We start from the raw sequence: 10,759 nt of genomic DNA, 5'->3' as shown, positions 1-10,759 counted from the left end.
TACAAAAGGTGAAGTCACATGGGATCGGAGGGGAGCTGGCAAGATAGATACAGAACTGGCTCGGTCATAGAAGACAGAGGGCAGCAGTGGAAGGGTGCTTTTCTGAATGGAGGTATGTGACTAGTGGTGTTCCACAGGGATCAGTGCTGGGACCTTTGCTGTTTGTAGTATATATAAATGATTTGGAGAAAAATGTAGCTGGTCTGCTTAGTAAGTTTGCAGATGACACAAAGGTTGGTGGAGTTGCGGACAGTGATGAGGATTGTCAGAGGATACAGCCGGATATAGATCGGTTGGAGACTTGGGCGGAGAAATGGCAGATGGAGTTTAATTCGGACAAATGTGAGGGAATGCATTTTGGAAGGTCTAATGCAGGTGGGAAGTATACAGTAAATGGCAGAACCCTTAGGAGTATTGACAGGCAGAGAGATCTGGGCTTACAGGTCCACAGGTCATTGAAAGCGGCAACGCAGGTGGATAAAACAAAAGAACAAAAGAACAAAGATAATTACAGCACAGGAACAGGCCCTCAAAAAAAGGTAGTCAAAAAGGCATACGGCATGCTTGCCTTCATCGGTTGTGGCATAGATTATAAAAATAGGCAAGTCAAGCTGCAGCTGTACAGAACTTTAGTTCAGCCACACTTAGAATATTGCGTGCAATTCTGGTCCCCACACTACCAGAAGGATGTAGAGGCTTTGGAGAGGGTACAGAGTAGGTTTACCAGGATGTTGCCTAGTCTGGAGGGCATTAGCTATGAGGAGAGGTTGGATAAACTCGGATTGTTTTCACTGGAACGACGGAGGTGGAGGGGCGACATGATAGAGGTTTACAAAGTTATAAGCGGCATGGACAGAGTGGATGGTCAGAAGCTTTTTCCCAGGGTGAAAGAGTCAGTTACTAGGGGACATAGGTTTAAGATGAGAGGGACAAAGTTTAGAGGGGATGTGCGACGCGATTTCCTTACACAGAGGGTGGTGAGTGCCTGGAACTTGTTGCCAGGGGAGGTGGTGGAAGCAGGTACCATAGAGACGTTTAAGAGTTATCTTGACAAATACATGAATAGGATGGTAATAGAGGGATACGGACCCCGGAAGTGCAGACGTTTTTACGTTTCGGCAGGCATCAAGATCGGCGCAGGCTTGGAGGACCGAATGGCCTGTTCCTGTGCTGTACTGTTCTTTGTTCTTTGTTCTAACCCATAGTGTATCAGTTTTCTGTGACTATGAACACATCAGTGCATTTATCTTATTCAACAGCTGGCTGTGTTTTTTTTTTAAATAGTGCATTTCCTTTTGTCCAAATATGTGAAGCATTATTTCGTTCACTAGTTTATGTGTTTGCTAGCCTTCTTACATTTCCCTATATGAGACATGGTGAGTATTTCATGGCTTTTCAGCTCGCTCCATATCAAGCCAGGTTGTGCTGAGGTGGAGCTGTGGAAGCTTGTTGAGGAGAAAGAGGCGGGGCCTAAGGATCGATCAGCAGGATTCATTCGTGGTAACAGTGGGGGAGCAGGAAGAGAAGCCATTGCTGGTCATACTCTTGCTGCAATTATTTTGATAAGATGGAAGCAGGTGAGAGTAGTCCCATCGAGCTGGACGACAGTGTAGGGTCTTTGGAAGAGAGTGGTATGGTCAACCATGTAAAAGGCTGAAGACAGTTCGAGCAGGATGAGGTGGAATAGTTTACCCATGTCGCAGTCACATAGGCTGTCACTTGTCAGCTAAAAACAGCAGCTTCGGCACTCTGAGAAGGGTGGAAATCTGACTGGAGAGATTCAAATGTGGAGTTCCAGGAAAAAAAGGAAATGGACTTGCGAGGCGACAGAAGGCTGAGGGACTTTCAAAAGGAAAGTGTTGTTGGAGATCCGTGTGTAGATTACAAAGGCAGAGTGACTAGAGTTTTTTTTTTTTGAGGCAAGGCATGATGAAGGCAGAGTTGAAGCGGTGGGGACATTACTGGAAGAGAGAGAACTGTTATTATCAGCGAACATCGAGGTCAGGAAGATACGTTGGGTAGCCCGCAGTCTACTGGGAATAGGGTCAATGGAGCAGGAGGTGCGTCTAATGGATGCACTCAACTCGGAAAGAGCATGGGGAGAGATAGGAGAGGAACTGGAGCAACTTGAAAGTTCAGTTTTAGCACAGAGGGAACCATAAATAAAGTTTAGTCGGGTGGATAGTGATAGCGAGCGAAGTGGCGGAGGCAGATGATCAGATGCTCTCAATCTGATTGACAATGAAATCCAGTAGCTCCTCGCAGTACAGTAGGGCGGCACAGTGGCGCAGTGGTTAGCACCGCAGCCTCACAGCTCCAGGGACCCGGGTTCGATTCCAGGTACTGCCTGTGTGGAGTTTGCAAGTTCTCCCTGTGTCTGCGTGGGTTTTCTCCGGGTCCTCCGGTTTCCTCCCACAAGCCAAAAGACTTGCAGGTTGATAGGTAAATTGGCCATTATAAATTGTCACTAGTGTAGGTAGGTGGTAGGGAAATATAGGGACAGGTGGGGATGTTTGGTAGGAATATGGGATTAGTGTAGGATTAGTATAAATGGGTGGTTGATGTTCGGCACAGACTCGGTGGGCCGAAGGGCCTGTTTCAGTGCTGTATCTCTAATCTACTTGTATGTGAATGTAGGGAGGACTGGTGAGAGGGATTTGAGAAGTTGATCCATATGAGAAGAAAAGAATCCTTCGTTATTTTTACTTTTCAGTGTGATCCTGGGATAGTGAACAGTTGTGGAAGAGGCGACCAGGACCTGCTGGTACTTTGTGAGGTTAACTCCGTTAAGATTAAGTCAACTCCCAATTCAAATGCTTCGGGGCCTTTCACACAGCACACAGTTCTGAGTAGACATTCATTGAAGATAACTCTCAAAGTATTGGGTCTGTACATGTAATCAGCACCCAGAGGCTTGTTTAATGAAGCTGTTCATGCGGCTCAGTCACAGGTTACATGGGAGCTATTTTGTTAAGATATTCCACATCAAGTTTACAGTGTTTTTAAATATTTCTTAAAATTGATTCAGTTACCTAATCAAGCTATGCGGGGAATGGGTGATTAATTCTAGTTGTTTAATTGAATGTAACTAACGTGGTGCACTCCAGCTAAGTGTCACAGTGGCCCTCGCCCACTGGTATAAATAAGGTCTCCTTTGACTGAACTGCCACTTTTCAGTCAGAGTCTCACAGTAATCACTTTCTGACTTGGAAATGCACTATCCAATTATCTTTGAATTTGAACGCATCTTCTATCCTGTTCTTGCAGCCGTTGGAATTACCGGTAAGGCAATTAACAGTGGTTATAGTGCAAACCAGTAGAACTGTTCCTATTCTTTTTGTTCCCTTTTTTTACTGCAACATATCAGTATTAATAAGTTTGGACATAGGAAAGAGATGGTGTCTATGTGTGTGCATCAGGAAGTTAGCTAGCGATAAAGAGAGAAGGAAACAGGGAACATATAAAACGTGTGATTGCCGTTGGTGATATAGTTGCCTATTGCATTATATCAATTCATGTAGTAGTTTCAGCAATCCGCTTAATACGCTTTATTGATAGAAATTAGCATCTATTTTGAAGCTTCAGCACCAGAAAAAATGTCAGATTATTCCCCAGTTCTATGCTCTCTAGAACTTCCGATTTCCAATAGATGCTGTCATGAGATGGAATGTGAACCTCCATCATCCTTTGAGAAAGTGCACCTTTGCTTGTGCTGAGGTTTCAACTTATTATTTGTATTGACAGAAATATCAAGTTGGCACAAGCAAACTATTTTCACCCGAAAAGTAATCAGTTTATGCCAAACAGTTGTCTATGCATTTTCCACAAGATTCTTGGTTCTGGAGAATTGCAGCTACTGTTGCTACTGAAAGGACAAAAATCATTCATTGATTGAAAAGAAAAAATAGTTGTCAAAACAGACTACATGATCAATATCAATGATAAGATAAAGAAAAAAAGCACTGGAAATAATCAGCATGTCTGGCAGCTTCTGTTGTAAGAGAAACAGAGTTAACGTTTCAGTTCGTTCAGCAAAATATCCCTTCATCAGCAACTTTCTCTCTTCTGGAGAGCTAACATAAGAGGATAGGACAAACGTTGTCGGCTCTCCACTGGTGAGGGTGCTGTCCAACAGTCATCTGTGTGTGAACTCGATTGGTTGTTAGGTAGCTGTGTGTGAACAGTGCGTTTCAGTCTTGCAAACGGATACATGACTGTTCAAACTTGATATGATGGCAAAACAATGCGGAATGGTTTATCCATAATGAGCAAAGGTCTTCATAAATTATGTTTGGATAGATAACAAAAGGCGACTCCATAGATTGCAGAATGCAGGAGAAATACTGCAGGACAAGGCTTCACGGGTCATTGTTTGATCCAGTTGAAACAGGCGGATTTATGCTAAGCGTCAATACTGTATATAAAAATTGCAATCGAAATGGAGAAGGCCGAACATAATGTCAAGCAAATTCATAGATGGTGGAAAATGTGGGCTCAATATTCGCTAATCCCAGATTTTCCCAGACATTGTCAGGGTGTTTGGGATTTCATCATCCAACAGAGCTGGGAACTGAGGCAGCATCAATTGAAGCTGAGAGAGAAAATGAAATAAATTATGGAGGGGGAAACTGCTCTGAGGAGTTTGCAAGTTCTCCCTGAATCTGCGTGGGTTTCTGCCGGGTGATCCGGTTTCCTCCCACAGCCAAAGACTTGCAGGTGATAGGTAAATTGGCCGTTGTAAATTGCCCCAAATGTAGGTAGGTGGTAGGGAATATGGGATTACTGTCGGGTTAGTATAATTGGGTGGTTGTTGGTCGGCACAGACTCAGTGGGCCGAAGGGACTGTTTCAGAGCTGTATCTCTAAATAAAATTAAAAATAAAAGTGTTGGACGGTGGCGAAATCAATAAACAGGAAAATGATAGCTGGAATGGTGCAAGAATGTCACTTGAGTGAAGTTTCCCCTTTGGCTGCTTTCCCTTTAAGTAAATATATATATATATAGATAAACGTTGTGCCAGCTCCACGTTATTTTTTTCATCAGATCGACTCAATAGTTACCACTCTCGACCTCAGTGGACACGGAGCAAATTCCCTAAATTTCTGAGCTATTTATTTGTTTTTCCTGAGTCTCCCTCCATTGTCTGTCTCCCAATAGCGGAGTTTGCCTCAAGGTAGAGGGAGATTACCAACACTGGTTAACTCAGAAAGATTAGATTAGAAATGTGGGTGAATTAAAGCATAAAAGGGGATACGAGAACAGAGCGAGGAATGTGATTTAGTGGCTCGTTTCTTCTTTAGTAGTGCCCTTTGATTTCATTCTTAATCTTATTGCAAACCCTTACCTTCATCCCACAATTCATTCTTTTTAGTTTATTTTGGTCCACATCAGTGCCCGCCCACTCAACAACAACACCTTGTGTTATTACAGCATCTTTCACTTATTAAATTATCCCACAGCGATTCATCGAAGTGTTATGGAGTAACATTTCACAAAAGGCACATAAAGAAATAATACAGCAGATGACCAACATTTGGTCAAAAAGGTAGTCTTTAAGGGAAATCTTAAGGGAGGATAGGGAGGCAGAGAGGCAAAGAGGTTTAGGTAAAGAGTTCCAGAGTTTAGGACCCAGGCAGATGATAGCATGAACGCCAATTGTGGAGTAATTAATATCAAGGATGCTCAACAGGTCAGAATTCGAGAACAGATATCTTGGAAGATTGTCGAGCTGGAAGAGCTTGGGGGGATAAGTTGGGGCGAAGCAATGGAAGGAATTTAAATCAAAGATGGTTTTATTTTACAAACGAGTCGTTGCCTAAACCACAGCCAATGTAGGTCAGTGAGCACAGGGATGATTGGGCAATGGGACCTTATGTGAGAAGGGACATGGGCAGCAGTGTCATGGATGACTTCACGTTTATGGACGGAAGAATGTGGGAGACCAGTCAGGGGTGCCTTGGAACAGTCACGTCTGGAAGTACCAATGGCATGGATGAGAGTTTCAGGGGTAGATGAGTTGAGGTGGAAGCTGATTTGGACAATGTACAGGGGTTGAAATAGGTTAATGACAGCGCGGATACGTGATGGAATCTGATCACGGATATGACATTGCTCAACCTCATAGAGTGGCCAGGAAGCTGGTTGAAATTGGTGGCTATGGAGTGGAGATTGTGACAGAGGCAGAAGATGATGCTTCAATCTCCAAATATTTAACTGGAGGAAATCTCTGTTCATCAAGGATGTCAGACAAATGGTATAATAATTTATAGGCGGTGCAGGAGTTGAGTGAGGTGGTAGATCTTGGTGTTGCCAATGTAGTTGTGTAAATTGGCGCTGCATGTTTGGATGATGTCGCCAAATGGAGGCATGTCGATGAGAAATAAGAACGGGTAAAGGATAGATCCTTGAGGAGAGACCACAGAACGGTGCTGGAGCAGGAAGAGAAAGCATTGCTGGTGAATCTCTGGCTATGATTAGTTGGATAAGCATGGAGCCAGGTGGGTCCATCTCACTCAGCTGGATTGTCATATTAGTATTGCCTTGTTTTATTTATCCCTTATGGAATATTGTACTGGTGTCATTCAGGTTATTGTTCATTAATTAGAATCTTAAATATTCTTACATTTTTCCCTCAATCTGCTATTTAACTCAGTTTCTTTAAGTTTTTATTCCATTTTCGTTTTTTCTTTGTAATTAGCCTCATTGCAACCCAGTTCACCCTTGTTTACAGAACCAATCGCAATTAACAGAAGCAACAAGAGGCTTGGACCTAGCGCGTAGATTTTGGGAGAGGTTCCTGGAATGATCTAATGATAAATATATTTTTCTTACAGTGAATCTGCTGGCGATTGTGATCCTGTCCCGAGGAAAGTGCGGTCTCTGCAAATGTGTCACTTGTTACCTAGTCGCTATGGCAGTGGCAGATCTAACGGTGGTGATAATTGAAGTCATACTGAAGAGAATTAACAATATTTACTTGCCAATAAATTTCTTGTTCATTACTCCAATATGCGCCCTGAAACTTGTCACAAAGATGCTGGCCCTGAACTGTTCAGTCTGGTTTACAGTTGCTTTCACCTTCGACGGCTTTGTATCTATTTGTTGTCAGAATTTCAGACGAATATATTGTACACAGAGAACGGCAAACTTGGTTGTTGCAACCGTGTGTCTACTTAGCTGTCTAAAGAGCATCCCCTTTTACTTTATATACCAACCCAAGCTTATAATTAACAAAATATCGTACTTCTGCATTGAAACCGCTGCCGATTATACCTCACCGTTATGGACGGCGTACGAGTGGTTCGACAGCATTTCAACCCCTTTGGTGCCGATAGTTTTCATCCTGTTGTTCAATGCTCTCACTGTAAAACATATTCTAAAATCCAATATAGTCCGCCGGGCACTCATAAGTCACATCAATAATCAAAATGATACAGAGAGTGAGAACCGGAAGAGGTCAATGATCTTGCTTTTCACTCTATCTGCTAATTTCATTCTTCACTGGATGACACATGTTGTACATTCCCTAATGTGGCGGGTGACAAACTACAATTATACAAACAAATACTACAGTAACCCAATATACATCACCCAGCAAACTGGATACATGCTGCAGCTTCTCAGTTCTTGCACCAACACGTGTATCTATGGACTTACACAAAGAAAATTCAGAGAAGAGCTGAAGAATGGGATGAATTATCTGGTCACACTGAATGGGAGATGATGCTAATAGCAAATCATTGGGAGAAAGCTGGATCAGTCTGTGTAAATTTCAACCCAGATCCTTCTTCTATTAAGTAACACTGACTGGTGATGGACCGATACAGAATGGTGCTCTGTGAGAGAGTTGGACTATAATACAATAGACAGACAACGGGCCTGCCCCTCGCATGGGTAAAAGAACAAAGAACAAAGAAAAGTACAGCACAGGAACAGGACATTCGGCCCTCCAAGCCTGAGCCGATCTTGATGCCTGCCCAAGCTAAAAACTTCTGCACTTCCGAGGCCTATATCCCTCTACTCCCTTCCTATTCATGTATTTGACAAGATGTCTCTTAAACATCGCTATCGTATCTGCTTCCACCACCTCCCCTGGCAACAGGTTTCAGGCACTCAGCACTCTCTGTGCAAAAAACTTGCCTCGCACATCCCCTCTAAACTTTACCCCTCGCACATTAAACCTATGTCCCCTCGTAACTAACTCTTGCACCCTGGAAAAAAAGCTTCTGACTATCCACTCTGTCCATGCCGCTAATAACTTTGTAAACCTTTATCATGTCGCCCCTCCACCTCTGTCGTTCCAGTGAAAACAATCCGTGATTTTCCAACCTCTCCTCATAGCTAATGCCCTCCAGACCAGTCAAAATCCTGGTAAACCTCTTCTGTACCTTCTCCAAAGCCTCCACGTCCTTCTGGTAGTGTGGCGTCCAGAATTGCACGCAATATTCTAAGTGTGGCCTAACTAAGGTTCTGTACAGCTGCAACATGACTTGCCAATTTTTATACTCTATGTCCCGACCGATGAAGGCAAGAATGTCGTATGCCTTCTTGACTACCTTATCCACCTGCGCTGCCACTTTCAGTGACCTGTGGACCTGTACACCCAGATCTCTCTGCCTGTCAATACTCCTAAGGGATCTGCCATTTACTGTATACTTCCGACTTGTATTAGACCTTCCAAAATGCATTACCTCACACTTGTCCGGATTAAACTCCATCTGCCATTTCTCCACCCAAGTCTCCAACCGATCTATATCCGGCTGTATCCTCTGACAATCCTCATCAATATCCTCAACTCCACCAACTCAGCACTGATCCCTGTGGAACACCACACAGCCCTCCATTCAGAAAGACACCCATCCACTGATACCCTCTGTCTTCTATGACGGAGCCAGTTCTGTATCCATCTTGCCACCTCACCTCTGATCCTGTATGACTTCACAATTTGTACCAGTCTGCCATGAGGGACCTTATCAAAGGCTTTACTGAAGTCCATATAGATAAGATCCACTGCCCTTCCTTCATCAATCATCTTTGTCACTTCCTCGAAAAACTCAATCAAATTAGTGAGACACGACCTCCCCTTCACAAAACTATGCTCTCTCTCGCTAATAAGTTCGTTTGTTTCCAAATGGGAGTAACTCCTGTCCCGAATAATCCTCTCTAATAGTTTCCCTTCCACTGACGTAAGGCTCACCGGCCTATAATTTCCTGGATTATAATTGCCACCCTTCTAAAACAAAGGAACAACATTGGCTATTCTCCAGTCCTCTGGGACATCAACTGCAGCCAGTGAGGATGCAAAGATTTCTGTCAAGGCCCCAGCAATTTCCTTAGTTGCCTCCCTCAGTATTCTTGGGTAGATCCCATCAGGCACTGGGGACTTATCTACCTTCACGATTTGCAAGACACCAAACACCTCCTCCTTTTTGATAATGAGATGAGTGACACTATCTGCACTCTTTCCCCTCGGCTCATCATCCACCTAGTCCTTCTCTTTGGTGAATACTGATGCAAAGTACTCATTTGGCACCTCGCCCCATTTCGTCTGGCTCCACACATAGATTCCCATCTCTGTCCTTGAGTGGGCCAACCCTTTCCCTGGTTACCCTCTTGCTCCTTATATACGTATAAAAAGCCTTGGGATTTTCCTTAATCCTGTTTCCCAATGACTTTCATGACCACTTTTAGCCCTCCTAACTCCTTGCTTAAGTTCCTTCCTACTGTCGTTATATTCCTCAAGTGCTTCGTCTGTTCCTAGCCTTCCAGCCCTTACAAATGCTTCCTTTTTCTTTTTGACGAGGCACACAATATCCCGCGTTATCCAAGCTTCCCGTAACTTGTTACAATTGTCTTTCTTCGGCACAGGAACATGCTGGTCCTGTATTCTAATCAGCTGACGTTTGAAAGACTCCCACATGTCAGATGTTGTTTTACCCTCAAACAGCCACCGCCAATATAAATTCTTCAGTTCCTGCCTGATATTGTTATAATTAGCCTTCCCCCAATTTAGCACGTTCACCCGAGGATAACTCTTATCCTTATCCACAAGTACCTTAAAATTTAGGGAATTATGGTCACTGCTTCAGAAATGCTCCCCCACTGAAACTTCGACCACCTGGCCGGACACATTCCCCAATACCAGGTCGAGAATGGCCCCATCCCTAGTTGGACTATCTACATACTGTTTCAAGAAGCCCTCCTGGATGCTCCTCACAAATTCTTCCCCATTCAAGCCCCTAGCACAAAGTGAGTCCCAGTCAGTATAGGGGAAGTTAAAATCACCCACCACCACAACCCTGTTACCTTTACATCTTTCCAAAATCTGTCTACATATCTGCTCCTCTACTGTCCGATGACTGTTGGGAAGCCTGTAGTAAACCCCCAACATCGTGACTGCCCCCTTACTATTGCATGACCCCTCTGAGGTGTCCTCCCGAAGTACAGCTGTGATATTCTCCTTCACCAGTAATGCAACAACCCCACCCCTTTTACATCCCCCTCTAACCCGCCTGAAACGTTTAAATTCTGGAACATTTAGCTGCGAATCGTGCCCTTCCCGCAACCAAGTCTCTGTAATCGCAACAACATCATATTTCCAAGTACTAATCCAAGCTCTATGTTTATCTGCCTTACCTGTTATACTTCTCGCATTGAAGCTATTACACTTCAGACCACCAGTCCCGCTGTGCTCAGCAACATCGCCCTGCCTGCTCTTCCTCTTAGTCCCATTTGGCCTTATTTACTATGTCCTCCTCAT

At 43.8% G+C, this 10,759-nt stretch overlaps 1 protein-coding gene across 1 annotated transcript; it reads left to right on the top strand.

The window, feature by feature from the left end:
* Nucleotides 1-6,083: 6,083 nt before the first annotated feature.
* LOC137356434 (probable G-protein coupled receptor 139) lies at nt 6,084-7,723 on the top strand. The gene is made up of 2 exons (XM_068022327.1): nt 6,084-6,228; nt 6,834-7,723. Exons 1-2 carry the CDS (start codon nt 6,084-6,086, stop codon nt 7,721-7,723), a joined length of 1,035 nt encoding a protein of 344 aa, XP_067878428.1.
* The last annotated feature ends 3,036 nt before the right edge of the window (nt 7,724-10,759 follow it).

This window comes from Heterodontus francisci, chromosome 45 (assembly GCF_036365525.1).
Source record: "Heterodontus francisci isolate sHetFra1 chromosome 45, sHetFra1.hap1, whole genome shotgun sequence".
In the NCBI taxonomy this organism is placed as follows: Eukaryota; Metazoa; Chordata; class Chondrichthyes; order Heterodontiformes; family Heterodontidae; genus Heterodontus; species Heterodontus francisci.
This window is presented reverse-complemented; position numbering and strand designations above follow the sequence as displayed.

What these genes read in the sequence shown, in the direction of transcription:
- LOC137356434 (XM_068022327.1), top strand. Translation starts at nt 6,084, where the DNA reads ATGGAATCTGATCACGGATATGACATTGCTCAACCTCATAGAGTGGCC. An exon ending in TTTAACTGGAGGAAATCTCT is followed by an intron (nt 6,229 to 6,833) that starts GTTCATCAAGGA and finishes TTTTTCTTACAG; the next exon opens with TGAATCTGCTGGCGATTGTG.